The sequence below is a fragment of the Pezoporus wallicus genome, unplaced genomic scaffold, assembly GCF_028554395.1.
Source record: "Pezoporus wallicus isolate ANWC-B61680 ecotype Strahan unplaced genomic scaffold, APGP_CSIRO_Pwel_v1 contig_5709, whole genome shotgun sequence".
In the NCBI taxonomy this organism is placed as follows: Eukaryota; Metazoa; Chordata; class Aves; order Psittaciformes; family Psittacidae; genus Pezoporus; species Pezoporus wallicus.
In genome coordinates, this window is record NW_026635251.1 from 411,016 (window position 1) to 428,148 (window position 17,133).

Consider the following 17,133-nt stretch of genomic DNA (forward strand, 5'->3'; position numbering starts at 1 on the left):
AAAGACAGGTACTTCATAAGGCTGATTCAAGGCACTCAACTAAACTTGTTGAAAACCTCTTCTTGTTGGCCATCAAAAGAAGATAGACAAGGTTCGTATTTTAAACCTGGGTTAAACTAGGGTAGTGGAACAAACCCAGCATGCTCTACTTCCATCCCTGAGTGGTACAGGTAAGTGTTTCAGGGAAAACTGTAGGAACAGAGGGGATTCAGAAGGCTGTACATAAATAAGCTTAATGCCTTTGTTTGATTTTATTTGTAAGTTTTTCCTTTTTAAAACTGAATTTCATAACCAGTTGTGGATGGAACTGCTCTAAAGAAGCTTGTTCTCAGTAACTGAGGAGATCTATGAGTGGGAGTGTAAGAATATGGCATTTTCACCTAGGGATACAACTGGTCACTGAAGTCTCCCCACCATAAATGTTTGACCTGAAATTAGGAATAAGCAAGTGTAGAAAGATACTTTACATACATGAATGTAGCAGAGGTGGGAGACAGCCTCCAGGTGGGAGCATGGGCAGATCAAAGGCAGCTTTAGGAGGACAAAAAAAAAGAAGTGCAGCAAGGAACTAGGGGCAGACCGGATCCATGTGGGTGATGGAAAGGCAGAGGGAAGAACTGGGGCAGCAAGCTGGAACTGGGGACAGATGTAAAAACAGATGGACAGGGAAGAATATGAGATGGATGGTGGAGGAAAAGAGCTGTGGCATGAAGAGACTAAACAACCTAAAGGAATAAAGGCAGAAAATCTCTAATTCAGTACTCTGGTGCTGCCAAATACCTGCAGAGCCTACGTGGCATGTTTACCCATAGGTAAACATTTGGTCCATTTGGAAGAAAACCTGCTATTGCACTGATCACTTCACTAGTGAGAGCAACAGACAGCTACAATGGGCAGCCAAATTATTTGAACTTGCCAGAAAAATAAGTGTCAATCTCTACAGATGAAATGTTGTTTCAGGTTTTAAGTGTTTGGTTTGCTTACCTCAGAAATTATATTGGAAGCATCAACAGTGAGTTTGTTAAGGCAAGCACTCAAAAGTTAACAAATGCCAGAATTACAACCCCTCAGTATGAACAATGTTAAGATACGGATGCAATTGGTCAGCACCTACTCTTTCTTCTGCCATTTCTTCCTCAGCAAACAGGATTTGCTGGTATGTGAGCAGAGTATTCAGAAGATGGCAGAAAGGGGCAGAAGAGAAAAAGATGGTGAAGAAATTAAGAATTAGATTCTCAGCTCCCAATTCACGTCTGCTGTTAAGCAAGGCTCTTTACAAACTTTTATTTTATTAGGTTTTACTCTTTTACAGCTTCCACTCTAATAAATCCTTCAAGAAAACACAGGAGTGCCTTTGCCATGTCTATTCTCCAATTGCTCAACATTTTAGCAGAAGAAAGGCAGAATTCCTGCCAGGATCATGGCATACCACCGGGGAGTCTCCTGAGTACAGACACACTGGTATTTGGAAAAGAAAAGAAGGAAGTTGCCATCTAGGTAGCTCTGCTTGGCAAGCAATTCTCCGTAGCTATAAGCATTTCCCAGAGACTGTTTTGTAACTCTAATTCTACTTATTTCTCCCTCTATTCTTTTTCTAAAGTCTTGGGGGCTACACCAATACACAGGGTGTACACAGATCTGTAAAACAAATATACACAGACAGCACCAAAACAAAAGCCTGAAGAAGGAGATCTGAATAAACCAAGACCATTCACACATTGTATTCAGACATTCCCCACATTAACACAAATACGTGCAAGTCAAATACATATCTGTATCGTTTTATCATTAAACAAATGTGTCTAATTGGGTATGACTGGCTGTTACCACCTCTCATCGGGCAACTATTTTCACAACAATGTTTATTTTAATGAACAAAATGGGAAATTGGAAGAGAATCAGACATCTGGTTCTAAACTAGCCTCAGCATAAGGCTTTCTAAAATGGTGTAGGCACAAACATCACTGTTATTTACACAGGACTCTCAATTAACAGAGCTCTCTCAATCCAATTTTACAAACATTACTTTCCTTGCCTGACAAAAGGATAACCAAGAAAGTAAAGCAGTGGGGGGAAATCCTTAGGCTGTGATCTGTGAACTTTCCTGTCTTGACAGACCATAGTCCCAGTGTCTGCAAAAGAGAGCAGGAAGGTCACAGCAAAATGTAACTTGACCTGAACTTTAACCACCAGAGGGGACATTTACTCAACTATAAAATTTAAAACCAAACAAGAACAAATAGGGAGAAAGGGACTATGAGAGCACCTTCTCCCTGTTGATTTAAAATTCAAGACCACAAGAGATTTGTATTAGCAAAGTTGACAGATTCATGAAAATACTTAATCCTGGTTATCCCTTTATGTTAGAATCGATCCATAGACAACATTACAACAGTTTGATCCTTCCCTTAAACTTGATCTCAGGACTTTGTAAACAGGAGGAGTGTTGTGTTTTCAAACTGATTTATACAGAACTGGAACCTGACCCTTAAAATGTATGTGAAATCAAATTATCTTGACTATAATGAATGACTGAACAGAAGACCTCCAGAGCCAAAATCCATGACTCTCCAAAGCTTGAGAAGAAAAGGGACAAATCAGGGCACACTGACTCATGAACTGCATGGACAAGCGATGTGCATTTAAGCCATAAATCACCCAAATTAAAGTCTAGAAATTCCTTTCAATGTGATTTTTATATTCCTGGCTCTGCTGTTAAGATGCTAAAATAACCACTGCAGATTGCCTAGACAAGCTGTGGATTCCCCATCCCTGGCATTTTTCAAGGCCAGGTCACATGAACCTTTGGGCAGCCTGGTATAGTGGAAGGTACCCCTGCCCATGGCAGGGGGTTTGAAACTAGATGAGCTTTAAGGTCTCTTCCAACCCAAACTATTCTGTGATTCTTTGACAAAAGACCAGTTATGACCAATTATTCAAGAGATTTCTTTGGTTTAACACTGCAATAATGCAGAGACATATGATTCCATGTTACATCTGGGCTTGACTGCTTCTTGAAATACTGGCTCTCAAAATATTGCATCATCATTAAAATACTTGGAGATCACTAGCCTGACATGCCCAAAATTCAAAGGACAGAATTCACTGCTGATAAAATTTCATGGTAAGCACAAGAGAATTACCACCACCAGTGACCTGAAGAGAACAACTAGAAACATCTAAAGATGACAGTTATTCCTCCTGGCCTCTGTGGAAGCAATGCAGTCTGTCCTTGTGCCATCAGTCCAGCACAGGTGTGGCAGTTATAGCACATACCAAATTGGTAAGAATTAAAATAGAATACTTAGAAACTCTTACATGAAGATATTCGAGTGTAACCAAGCAAACTACAGCAAACACCCTGACATTTGCGTCTATGTGCGAAAAAAAAACAAACCAAAATCTCATCAGTTTTCTGTCATATAGGTGGTGACTACTAATAAGAATTTTTCTGTTCTTGCTCTTTTGTCTTGCTTTTTTCTTCAATTTGACAGTTATTTGATATTTCACCATTTTGGTTTGTCAGGCTGGGTGTAGCCTGCAACCCAGCAAGAATTTACTCATAATTTCACAATATGCCAAAACTCAGTTTTGCAAGGAAGTGACTTGTATGGAAAGATGAAAAAAACTGATTTAACCATGACACATACCTGTAAAAGTACTCTTTAAAAAGTTGCCTAATTCTACAGCAGCTTCTGTTTTCATTCTATGCTTAAAGCAAAGAGATATTTGATGTTAAAAGCATCTCCTAAACACTATTAAATTTGCATGCTGGAAAAGAATACAATTCATTAATGGAAATTGTACCATATCAGTTTCCTGTTGCAGTTGGCTGTCCCGCTAAGTTGGCAGTGAGACAGCGGCCTGCAGAGCTGCAGGCACATGTCTCATGTTAAAAAGGGAAAAAAAAGAAAAGACTTCATGTTATAAACACTTCCATGAAAATTACCATCCAGTTTGGAGCCAACTGAGACCAGGTGCTGCAGAGAAAATAAACAGGCAACATATGAAAGTTAAACCCCCACCCCCCCCAAAGTCCCAGCACCACTGTGCTTCCATTGAGATCGTGTTCTAACATACATTTCAATGGACATCATGAAATCCAAACAAATATCCCTGCATGTGTACAAAGCAGCCTGATTTTCTCACCTTTAGGACCATAGCTTTTTAACACTGATTTTTTTATATGCCCCATATTTTTAATACCTAGAAAAATATAGATATGCAAATGTAGATATCGATTAACCCAGAACACTACTGCAATTTTACTCCTGAACAATTCACTAGAAATCCCTCTCTTTTTCCCAGCTGAGAAATAGCCCAGGAATTCACCCAGGCAGAGACACAATGCCTGAAACCAGTGACTGCTGATTCGGTTCGCTTGTCTCCCACTTGCCACCCACAGATTTTGAACAGAAGTAGGAAAAAGCCTTTAGAGAGTTCACAGCAGAAAATACTGAGGTCTAGGAGAGCTCAAGGTTTCTAAGGAGAGCTGAGAAAAATCAGGACACATACTCTGCACTGGCAGAGTCAGTGGCTAAGGCAGAGCACGTTGCTGCTTTGGTGCATACCCAATTTCTCCCACTTTTGCTGAGAGGTCACAAACAATCCACATGACTCCTGCTGGCTGTTGTTTAAATCAGACTAATATCCTGGGACACCTAAAGTGATCTTTTTTACCTCAGTATCTGTTACCATGAAGCAAAGAACTGAAGTGTTGCAGCAGTGGCAGCATCTCAGGGTCAAGGAAACTGCAGGAGCTCCCTATGCAGCCCCTCTCACATGGCCAGGCAGCAGCTTTGCTCATGTCTTCCCAGTGCTACCGAGAGGGTGAACATAAGGTCCACCATTCTTTGGGACTGCTGGACCACAAACAGTTTCCACTGCATCATGTCCAAAACACATTGAGAAAACTGGGCTGCATTAAAAGGAGCGTGACCAGCAGGTCGAAGGAGGTGATCCTGCCCCTCTACTCTGCTCTTGTGAGACCTCACCTGCAGTATTGTGTGCAGTTCTGGTGTCCTCAACATAGAAAGGACATGGAACTGTTGGAACAAGTCCAGAGGAAGGCCACGAGGATGATCAGGGGACTGGAGCACCTCCCGTGTGAAGACAGGCTGAGGAAGTTGGAGCTGTTCAGCCTGGAGAAGAGAAGGCTGCGTGGAGACCTCATAGCAGCCTTCCAGTATCTGAAGGGGGGCTATAGGGATGCTGGGGAGGGACTCTTCATTAGAGACTGTAGTGACAGGACAAGGGGTAATGGGTTAAAACTTAAACAGGGGAAGTTTAGGTTGGATATAAGGAGGAAATTCTTTCCTGTTAGGGTGGTGAGGCACTGGAATAGGTTGCCCAGGGAGGTTGTGAATGCTCCATCCCTGGCAGTGTTCAAGGCCAGGTTGGACGAGGCCTTGGGTGATATGATTTAGCGTTAGGTGTCCCTGCCCAAGGCAGGGGGGTTGGAACTAGATGATCTTAAGGTCCTTTCCAACCCTAACAATTCTATGATTCTATGATTCTATGAAAACAATAACAGGAGGTCATCTTTCTTACACACACCCTCAGAAAGTCAGAGAGGGGTATTTTAAGTGTCTACAAAATCAGCTGGGGCAACAGAAAAAGAGGCTCCTGAACATCCAACTCCCATTTCACACTTGGTGACAAAATGGTCTGGGTTTCCTCTGGCTGCAGTAATACTGACTGCACTGTGGCAGGATGAAGCTACTTAGCTCTATCAACAGAGACAACATTTTCTTGCACAGTAGTGCGAGGTGTCCCTGCCCATGGCAGGGGGGTTGGAACTGGATGATCTTAAGGTCCTTTCCGGCTCTATGATTCTATGATTCTAACCGAGCCTTATCTGCATGCTAGCCTGAGAGAGCTCTGTGGGCAAGGACCACCTCCTCATGACTGAGGGAGACACAGGGAGCATGGCAGGAAGAGAAAGAAACACTGCCATTATCTGAGATTACTTTTCTCTTTACCATTTGATCGGAGCTATCCTACGAGAAAGATTTTCTTCTTTGGAGCATGTCCACGATGGTGGCAGCAGGCCTGAAGTTTGCACCGCCACATCACAGCAGCACGCACAGCTCCTGTCTACATCACAGGAGATTTAACTCTACACAAACCATACCCAGTGGCATTTCTGGTATTTGCCTTCATTATAGAGAAGCAATTATAACTTGCATGCTACAGGACAGAGCAGATTCCCCTAACAACACAGCCTGTAATTATGCACATTGAAAAGCCTAACCTGGTGAGAAGACTTCTTCCCAGTTCCAACAAGGGTGCAAAACTGTCTTGCTAACATTGGGCATGAAACAACCCTTCAGCATCAGGGACTAGAAGAATCAGTATTTCAGAGAGAAGCCTGTCTGGACATTCAAAACATTTCGCTATTTGATGTGTTGAGGTATTCCCCCACCCTCTGTAACCCACTCCGTGAACTTTTAATATAAACAGTTTAGCTTATTGTGCTGGTTTTGCCTGGGTAAGAGTTAATTTTCTTTATAGCAGCTGGTATGGGGCTCTGTTTTTGATTTGCGATAGAAACAGCACTGATAACACAGGGATGTTTCAGTTACTGCTGAGCAGTGCTTACACAGAGTCAAGGCTTTTTCTGCTCCTCACACCACCTCACAGCAAGTAGGCTGTGCAAACAGGGCGCACAAGGAGTTGGAAGGGGACACAGACAGGACAGCTGACCCCAACTGACCACAGGGATGTCCTGTACTATATGGCATCATGCTCAACATATAAAGCTGGAGGAAGAAGGAGGAAGGGGGGATGTTTGGAGTGATGGTGTTTGTCTTCCCAAGTATCCATTATGTGTGATGGAGCCGAGCTGTCCTGGAGATGGCTTAATACTTGCCTGTGATGGGAAGTGGTGAATTAATTCCTTGTTTTCCTGTGCTTCTGTGCGCGGCTTTTCCTTTCCCTGTTAAACTGTCTTCATCTCAACCCACGGGATTTCTCACTTTTACTCTTCCAATTGCATTCCCCATCCCAACGAGAGTGCTGGTGGTGACTGAATGGCTGCGTGGGACCCAGTTGCCAGCCAGAGTTAAACCACACCACCTACAAACCTTCACTCTGGTGAGGAGCTGATCCCTATCTACTAAATTTCCTGGCAGCCAAACTACCTGAGCTACACCTCCCCTCTGAAGCTGGGGAAGCCCTCTCCTACACAAGGTGGGTGGTAAATTCAATCCAGTCTAAAGGGGCTGAATTATAACCTCCACCAAGGACCTAATTTCATACCAACCTACCCATGATATAATCAGGTTTGGGAAATTATTGCTCCAAACAAGGGTAGAGGGAAGATTTAGATTAGACATTAGGAGGAAGTTCCTTACTGTGAGAGTGGTGAGGCACTGGCACAGGTTGCCCAGAGAAGCTGTGGCTGCCCCATCCCTGGCAGTGCTCAAGGACAGGTCGGACGGGGCTTTGCGCAATCTGGTCTACTGGAAGTTGTCTCTGCCCGTGGCAGTGGGTTGGAACTGGATGAGCTTTAAGGTCCCTTCCAACCCAAACCATTCTGTGGTTCTATGAAACCAGCAGTGAGGCCAAGACCACAAATAACAGCGAGTGTGTCTGTCCTCTAAGGAAACTGGCCATTCCCATCCAGTAACGACAATCCTGACTGCAAAATGGGGATTAACTTTAGCATTCATGATACTGAGGCCATGCTAGCAGTAAGGTAATGATACCTTCATTGGCACATAACTTCATTAGTGTGCAACTGCTCCTCCAAGAATCGTCTGCTGAGGACAATCAGAAGCAGACGCAGCCAAGACACCATGTGTCATACAGCAGAGCCGACACTTCAACACATGGAATTTAGAAAAAACAAGGAAAAGGTCCAGAAATCCCCTCTCTGATTAAAAAAATATCAGCTTTTAGAAGCTGATAAACAACAGGTCCTGGCACAAGAGGCTTCCTGCCACACCTATGCTTGAGAGGGTGCAACCGATACCTACAGCCCAACAAGCTGTACTGCATGTGGGTGGCGGGGCTGGTGGCCCCCCAGCCCGGCAGTGCCCGGGGCTGGCCTCCTGGCCTCCAGAGCACACCATGAAAGGCAGATATGCTCTACAGAGCTCCCACAGAGATCTGCAGATGAAAAAGAGCGAACGGCGCAGCTGAAAAAATAGATTTCTAATTGCTCTGCGGCTGTATGAGCATTACTTGTGCATACGTTTGCAGTTGTACACAGCTCTATGTGGACATTTACTAAACCAGATGAACTGATAAGATGATAAAATAAATGCAATATTGTACAGCTTCTTTTTTAACAGCTGCCAAAAGGACATCCCCCAGAAATGCTCCAAACTCAGCGTCCTGTTGAAAAGCATCATTTTCCATTATGTTTGGGTCTATTCTATTTCCCCTTCAATTTGCAACATTCTGCTGGAAACAGTGATGAAGAACACATGTCTGTGGTAAATTACACCCAGGAGAAATCTTGGAACTGTTACATTCTGTTTTATTACCCAAGGCATTAAGGTAATCTACCACAACACATATTATTGAACAGTTCCATCAAACACAACGCCACTAATATAGTTCCATATTATTATGCATGCAAAAAGAATTTATCATATTTCTTGAACCTCATTAGGTGATTCACGTGTTCCATTTTCATTTTAATTAACAGTTCCACAATATTTTCAGTGCTACAACAAAACTAGGTGCTACATAAATGCAGAATGTTATTACACAAGTGTTTCGGAAAACATATGTTCAGGCAACAATAAGGTTGAAAAGCCTAACACTCACCAGCCAGGAAACTGTGAGTGTTTACACTTCTTTCACAATATAAGCTTACACAAGTGCTGCATCTTAACGTATTCTGTAGGGGGCTGTAATCACCTACGCTACATGAGGGAAACCTAGTGTAGCCAACTGGATGGGTAGACTAACATCCCTGAGAATCGCTTTCCTTTCCACCACTGCAAATACTAATCCAGTTTCACCAAGTTACACTAAAACCCAAACACAGCATAAATACCCCCTGTGTACTGGTGAGCTGCATCTTTTGGGGGAGGTTTGCAGTAGTTCTGTGAGGTATCACTGGAGATCTCCTATAGGCTTAAACTCTGGCAAACATTATGAAGTTTACATTTAACAAGTATAATAGGTATAAAAGACACCTTATGTAGACACGGCTGTTACTTTGGCTGATGACTTGACCTCAAAGGTCAAGTTTTCTAAAGTTTTACAAGGCTTTTGCATTTTATTTCTCAAGTGACTCCATGGGAACAACAAATAAAACCAACAAAAAAATGTCTGTCTGTCAAGACTACACACGTTCCATGCTTTGCAGAGAAGAGGAAAGCAAAAGGCTTAGGCAGCAGTTCAGAGCCACAACTCAGATATGGCTTTTGATTTCAATTTAAATAAACCAAATAGCCTTAGTAAAGTGTTAGGTCCAAACTAAAATGAAAACATCAGGCACCAGGTGTACCAGGAAGCAGAGCACAAAGTCCCCTCTGTTCAAAGAAAAGTAATCACTAATACTTGAACATGTAATTTAATGCCTTGCTTCTTCAAGTTCCAAAATGAGTCACACAAAGCTGAAAGCACCAGTCTACTTAATGAACTGCAATCTGAGAACCAGATAAAGTTACTTGCTGAGTATCGTATAGAAGGTCTCACTTACTTTATTAGCTTATTCATCACATGTAAGAGTAACTGAAGCTATATTGTTCTAGGTCTCTGTGGTGTTCAGTCCATACACAGCAGCCATGGCTCACAGAAATACACTATATAATCATGAAATTGAAGACTGTGCTACAATGCACACAAGAGTCAAATGATGGTTGCATGGGAAACGGAATTACTGGCATTTCTCAACTTTAAAATTCTTGGCTTTGCAGTCTACGTATTATTACTTCTATTATTACATCTTACGATGCCTTTTTAAAGGCATCAGTGAATTTTGCTATCTGTTGCCATAACCAAAGCTGCCCAGCCATGCTTCGCCAGTGGGGTTTGAAACTTCACTCTGCAGCTCTGCAGGTTAAGCTGCTTAGTAAAAGCAGATGTACTGCAGAATGGATATTGAAAATTCAGGAACTCAGGTCCCACATGGCAACCTGGAGGTGAAGAGTGAGACAGCAGGCAGTGCTGTGGAACCCACCGAGTAACTGGCATAGTTTTCTCTTCTGCCACATCCAATTTTACATTTTTCCTATCACTCACTTTGATGGAAAGCTGAAAATAAGAGTGTGAACATTTTGCTTTGGTCTCTCATGGATGAGAGTCCAAGAATTACTGAAACTTATTTTAGTCTAATTAACTTCTGTGGTGATCTGAGAGAAAAAAAGATTTTCTCTTGTTTCTGACTTACAGCAAGTAAAATAAGAGCAGAACATTGCAGGTCTAGACCATGATCTGTCCAGACCTGTGGCTGTTGCTAACTAGCAGGGCTGGGCTGACCATGTGGAACCAGGCCAACCTGTATCTGCTGAAAGGAATAGGTGGTCTGTAGTTCTGACAGAAGCAGAAGATGTCTCAGCATTATATCTGCTATTGTACAAAAGGGGAAACCAGTGCAGCCATCTATTCCCTTGACTTTTGCCCTGCTACAAAGAAAGTCCTCCTGCTGTGCCTTTGGAAAAAAAGTGCAGTTTCTCCTAGAGTTCTGACATGCTTTGCCTCTCAAGCACCAAGCAAGGAACCCAAGGTTCAGAGGGAAGGAGGATGCAGAACACAGGCCTGGCAAAATACAAGTCAAGGAAGAGTATGTCTAAGGCTGCTTATGTTTTCTGTCTTCCCAATTCAATGTACTGCAAATACAGCAAATTACAAATTCAGTGAATTCCACTAATGCTGAGAAAGCAGTCTGTGGGATGAATAAAGGCTTTAAAGCTACCTAAGAGTCATTCCTAGAAATTTCACTTTATACTTTCCTCCCCAAGACAATCCTTATTTCTGGTTGTGACAACAAGTTTTTGGGATTTTTTTCCTTCTTTTATGAATAAAAGAACTGTCATTCTAAATAAGATGTAAAAATAAAGAATGCTGATAAACTGAAAAAGTATGCAAGCAAGGAGAAATACTATCACGTACTTGTGCTAAACACACAGATACAGCAATAAAAGGATCCAACGACTCTGGCTTTGTGTTATGCAGTTCACTTCATCGAGTAATAATGTGTTTGGTCTAAAACTACATGTACTGCATGTACTGGGTCTGGCTGAGATGGAGTCAAGTTTCTTCACAGCAGCTTGTATGGTGTCATACTTTGGATTTGTGGCTAAACCTGTGCTGATGACACATGAATGCTTTGGCTATTGCTGAACACTGCTTGTACAGTGTTGAGGCTTTCTCTTTTCCATAGTCAGACATCCCACATAATAGAGTGAGTACATATGTCTAAGGAGATGAAGTACTTCAGACATCCACCATGCTTCTAATAGTCTGCCCACTATGTAGAAAGACAGAAGCAATTTTATTTCATAAACTAAAGAATCTTTGTATGGAAATACCCATGCACTTGCTCATCTGCCAAGAAGTTGAGAACAAACACCCAGATCCTCACTTTTACTCGGGAAACATGCACACTGGAAATCAAGCATACAAGTATTTCATAAAATCTATAGAATTATTGACAGGTTATGGAATGTAAGAGAAGCACAATGTCTATTTTTATCTCCATCTGTGATTACAGCTACATAACCTCAGAGCATAAAGAGCAACAAGGGAAGCATCTGTGTACACAGGGATGAAGCTTCTTTTTGGTATTTGACTGAAGTTTTAGAAACTCCAAGTCTTCCTATAGTTACATTAGGCACAATGAAGAAGCAGTGATAAAACTGATTCAAAACACTGTCAATCACAGGAGAAAAGGCAAAATATAAAAATGGAGGTTTAGAAATGACTGCGCAGCATCCAGTAGAAAACATCACTGAAGCTGTGAGGGAAGCATCACAGAGTGGACCAAATGTGCAGCACGTATCAAAGAACAGGAGAGCAAAAGTCTACAAGAAGACTGGAACACTGTGGGCACCGTGGCCGGAACCATTAAAATAACAGCCCAGTGCAAATATGACTGAACATGTCCATTCCTACGTTAAGAGTCTCTTAACCATCAAGTATTTTACACTCAGTCACAGCAGACCGGCCAGACCACACCTGTATTTTAAAGCAGAAGCATCCACAGGGACCACCAGCAGCATTATTCCACTTCCCTTGAGACTCCTCACTAGGGCCCATTCTTGGCATAGGCTTTGGAATGGAAGCTCCTCACAGCAACTTGATGTATGTCCATATGTTCCCTACCTCAAAGAAGACCTGATCAATGACCTGCTCAATATTAGTAAATACTGAGAGAACAGACAGCATGAAGCAAGATCCCTTCTGCCATTCAGATACGTCCCCTTGAGCCATAGTTCATTCATTTGAACCGATACTTTTAACAGTTATTTTTTTCTAAAATGTGACACCAGCAGCAAGAGGTTAGGGCTTTCCTACGCTGTGAGTGCTCATCTGAAAAAAGGCTTAGCATGCTATTTTTAAAGACTAATGTTCGTGTTGTTTCAGCAAAAACTCGATGTTGGTTTTAGACACATTTCTTCTTTTATGCCAGACAGGCCAGCTCCTCATATTCACAAAGTCACTGTGGTTCACTGAACATGTTTCCAGAATTAATTTTGACTTCCCATGGTTAACTTTACACTGATCAATGAAAGAAACTGTGGAAAAGATTACCTTATGAAAACATGCAAACTTAGCCAACCTTTAACAAAAAGAACAACTTGTAGAGCTTTCATCAGACTCAGCACTCTTCAAGGACAGCCTGTCAGCATTTGGCATGTATGAACATAGGAGATGGAAGAAATCTACAGGAAATCCTTGTGCTTACTCATGTACTCTCAGCACCACAGATGAGTCAAGCTGCTTTTATATGTTTCTCCCAGTTCCCGCATTCCCAGCCATCCAACTTCTCACCACACAAGCAGAATCTTACCTGTTATTTTCTGCAACAAAGGAGACAGCTCTGGCTCATCACAGATGGACTTGACTAGGGCCGTCTTCACCTCCTCTTCAGCTGCATCCAACTCTTTTCCACTTTTGACTTCTCCAACCACAGAATACATGTACACAAGCAAGACAAGGAAGTCCTCACAGGTATAATCATCTTTCGTCCTCTCATTGAAAGGCTTGATCATTGGCAATAACTGGTTCAAAACACTGGGCATTTCTGACTCACCAATAGTCTGAAAAACAGAAGGAAGATTGTGTCATATTGCTCCTGTATTGCGTATCAGTTCGCATCAGACACACTCCTGCCTGCATCCGCAAGTTACTATTTCTCATGAGAGCAGTGCTTGTTTAATGAAACATCGTTCAATATTTGCATTCTCCTTTATCAGCACATGGTCGTGTGACTTATTTGCTGCTCAAGCAGTAAATCTGTTAGTTTCCTATGAGTTGTTTTTTTTTTCTAGAGACTCATGATAGCAGCACCTTAGCACTTGAAAAGCCTGATGATTAGATCTTGTACCAGTACGATGAGAGGACGGGAGCATCAGTCTCTGCAGTATGGGTAGAAAAGGTACAAAGCACAAGGTCAAATGCTTCCTCTAAGTCTCAGGCCTCCTCCTTGAGCCTGATTTTGTACTTGAGCAATGAGTTCAAAGCCCAGCTCCCTCTGACTTCAGTTGCTATTGTAAGCTCTCAGCACATCTGCAAACCTGACCCTACGCTTTCGGGTCAGAAACCAGAAAATTAGAAACAGAACCACCTGTGAAGCACGTGGTTTAAGAGAGGAGCTCTGGGACAGGGAAGCAGTCACAGACATGGCATACGCCCTGACTCTCTTCTCTGCCTCCTTCATAGCACACTCACCAGCTTCTTAGGCCACTTAACACAGGTCTTCCACACCAAATAAGCCTTCTTCGGCTCATTCCCACAGCACATAAGTGCTGCTAGGTGACTAAGGCAAAGGCCACATGGAAGTGGGGAGAAGTGAGGCTGAAAGACAATCATAATGTGTATACAAGGAGAGGAAGGCTGGCAGACAAGAGGGGGAAACTGAGAATATACTAGGATGTCCTAGGTCCTCAGGAGTTGAAATCTCATCTTTGTGGGAGAAGAGTCTGTACAGCTTTACTGTGGTTGTAAACAGGAGACTTCAAACATGAATCCCCTGAAGTGCCACACTGACACCCGCATCACGTAACACCAGGGCTAAGGTTTTCATCCACCCTGCAGGTCTCTGCCACTCGGGACAGCAGAGTGACTAATCATAGCAGCAAACTGCCACTCTCGCTGCACACACACCTACCTGCATAGGACATCTCCATTTCTACTAGAGATTTCTAGTCCACTAGTTTTCTACTTTGGGTTGGTTTGCAGCTCAGCAGTGGGATCAGGTGAGAAGAAGCAGGGCCATTGCAAGTCAAGCAGGAGGAACACTCTGCTGTGAAAACCTGGGCATTTCAGGTTCCATTGTGTATAGCAAAACACTGCATCTCTTATAATCCATAGAGTCAAGTCAGCAAACATGTATTCTTGATTGTTACTACAGTAACGTCAAACTGACTAGTCATGGTAAATAGGCACCACAGCCAATAATATATTCTTTAAAGAGATTCACAATAAGCAAAATACAAAACAAACAAACCAGGAAGAGGCCCAGGTTTACACAATAACAAAATCATGCAATTAGGTTAATCCCTGCTTTTAGTTGCACTTAGTTCTGAGTTTTTCTGTCATTTTTCTTCTGAAACCTGGGCAGGGATGTCAGAGTCTAACTTTGGGAAAATAGAAACTGAAAGTTTCATCTCCTGGCACACTCCACACAACATTTCACGGGGTCCTGGTTTTGGTTGATCTTCGTAGTTTTAGTTGTTCTTTGACAGTCTCAGAAACCAACACTTTTATACCAACACTGAGCTACTACAGATCTCAATCATAAAGAAAGCACAAATTACTCAACCTCACAAGAAACTTTTTTCCAGCCTGTGCGATATGAAACAACAGTTCTGCAGACTTTGGGCCCCACTCTCCTCCTGTCATACAAGTTTTGCCATGGACCCATCTTTCAGGGGACCTGAATGTGGTCATGTTATGTTCTATGTGAATACATACCTTGGAGAAGAATTTGCTAACTACCCATATGCAAAACCTAACAGTAAGTGCAACTGTGGACTTGAAGCAGTAAATTACAAATCTACAGCGGTCACAAGCATATGGGAGCGGAAAAGGAACATTTAGAAATCCAGGAGGGGCTGGCACCCAATGTGTATTTGGGCAGGGAACATTGTATCACATGCACAACAAGCCCGGGCGCTGCTCTGCCTGGACAGCAAATCTGTGGTGTTTGGCACTGGTCTGGCATATGCTGGCAGCTGAGCCACCCTCAAGAAAAGGCTGTTGGTTTCCAAATTTCAGCTCAGCCCTTCCTCAGTTCAGTATCACCTGCTCGCTTCCTGAAAAGTGACACAAACAAACTCTCATCTGTACATCAGGACAAGAAATATCAGACCATGGAAAAAAGACAAAACTTCAAGGAATTCACAGGTATGCAGCTACTGGGAAGAAGCCACCCACAGTGAATAAAAGCCTGATCAGTTCTAAAAATCTAAGAGCTGAACATTAACCTACATGTGGAATTATTCTTGAATAGATAGATGACAAACTTAAATCCATAGTAAACTGAGTTCACTTGTAATGAGAGGCAAGCCCTCCGCCACGTATTACTGAACATCATTTACCGTCGGCTGGCACACCATCCACTCCCCCCTCTCCTCCCAACACACAAATTCACTACTTCACCCCATCTTTAAATATCTCATGGCATGTTCTGCAGCACCAAAGATGAGTTCTTGAAAAACTCTATTTAGCATGCATACATTATACAAATGCACGGAGCACTGAGGATGCACAAGGACTTTTAAAATGGTAGGGTCAACTGCCTTGCTTGAGCTCCTGAACGTACACGTGTACAGCATCTCTGGCAAACTTTCAAACATACATGATAAAGAAAAAAACTGGGTTTAAACTTTCAGGATGATTTACTGTAGAGCAGGTTAAACTCAACAACTTACAGTAACAATTGCCACCTCTTATCTTCAAAGTAAAAATGAAAGGAAAAAAATTAAAGAGCTATAATAAACCGTTGACTGCAGAACACACATAGGGTCTTTCTGGGGTATGAACTTCTCTGGAATGTTTTTCCCTTATCTCTTGGGAAATGGCACTACAGAGGACTTCAAATGGAATTGCCAAGTTTCAGAGGCTGTTTTGTCCAAACAGGCCAATTGGACTGGAACTTGCATGAAAAAAAAGGGACTCACAGCTTCACTGCAGAGCACAGCTCCATAGGGAGCTGGGAAATTCGCCTCAAACAAAATCCACTGGCATATTGTCATTATCTGGCCACCTCCGATGATTTAGGGGCTCCCTGCACTGTATAACAATCAATCAATTACCCTGATTGAACAAACCTAAACCACAAGTTTTAAAAATGTAACTACCCATGACCCAAATTTCCTGCTGGCTGTGTTGGCCTCAGGTTAGCCCCATTTGTCTATCATCAAGGGAGCCAATAAAAATAATAAAAACAGGTCAATTCTGAGCTTTTCAAAGGCTGTATAAAAACATTAATGCTGCTTAATGCAGAGCCAGCTAAGGCCCAAGTGCTAACAACTTCTGCTTGCTCGCATTGTTTGGACGTTTTAATGTCCAAACAATATATTCCAACAATGTATGTCCATATATCCTTCAGAACCCAGGGAGAGTTTGTGATAGATTTTTGTTGTTTTCCATCTCTTTCCTCCACCCTCCTTAGTTATTTATTTTTAAAACTTAAACTGTGTAATAATTTACTGTCCCTGAGGGTAAGTGAACTGACGTCAGTTTGCTGGTTTTTGCAAAAGGCGCAGGTTTTGGCAGATGGGAGGACAGTGAAGAAAGCACAAAAAATCATTTTTGCAGTTTTTAAACACTGAAAATGATACTGTGCTTCAGAAGTGACATTTAAAGTGTGATTCAAAGGATCTACAGGAATTAAGAGGAAGTGTAATAAACTCAAGGAAAATTGTTCTGCATTTCTGCAAGAAGCATTATTTTCAGTATTAAATAAACCTGTAAGAATCTAAAGCCATATGTATCATTAGACAT

General features: G+C 42.3%; 1 protein-coding gene across 1 annotated transcript in view; it reads right to left on the minus strand.

Moving 5' to 3' along the window:
* Positions 1 to 17,133, minus strand: part of SCFD2 (sec1 family domain containing 2) — a 190,446-nt gene that overhangs the window by 93,386 nt on the left and 79,927 nt on the right. Inside the window, exon 5 of the mRNA XM_057413807.1 lies at positions 12,974 to 13,223. Within this exon, the coding sequence (XP_057269790.1) occupies positions 12,974 to 13,223 (250 nt within the window). The remainder of the gene's footprint in view (positions 1 to 12,973; positions 13,224 to 17,133) is intronic.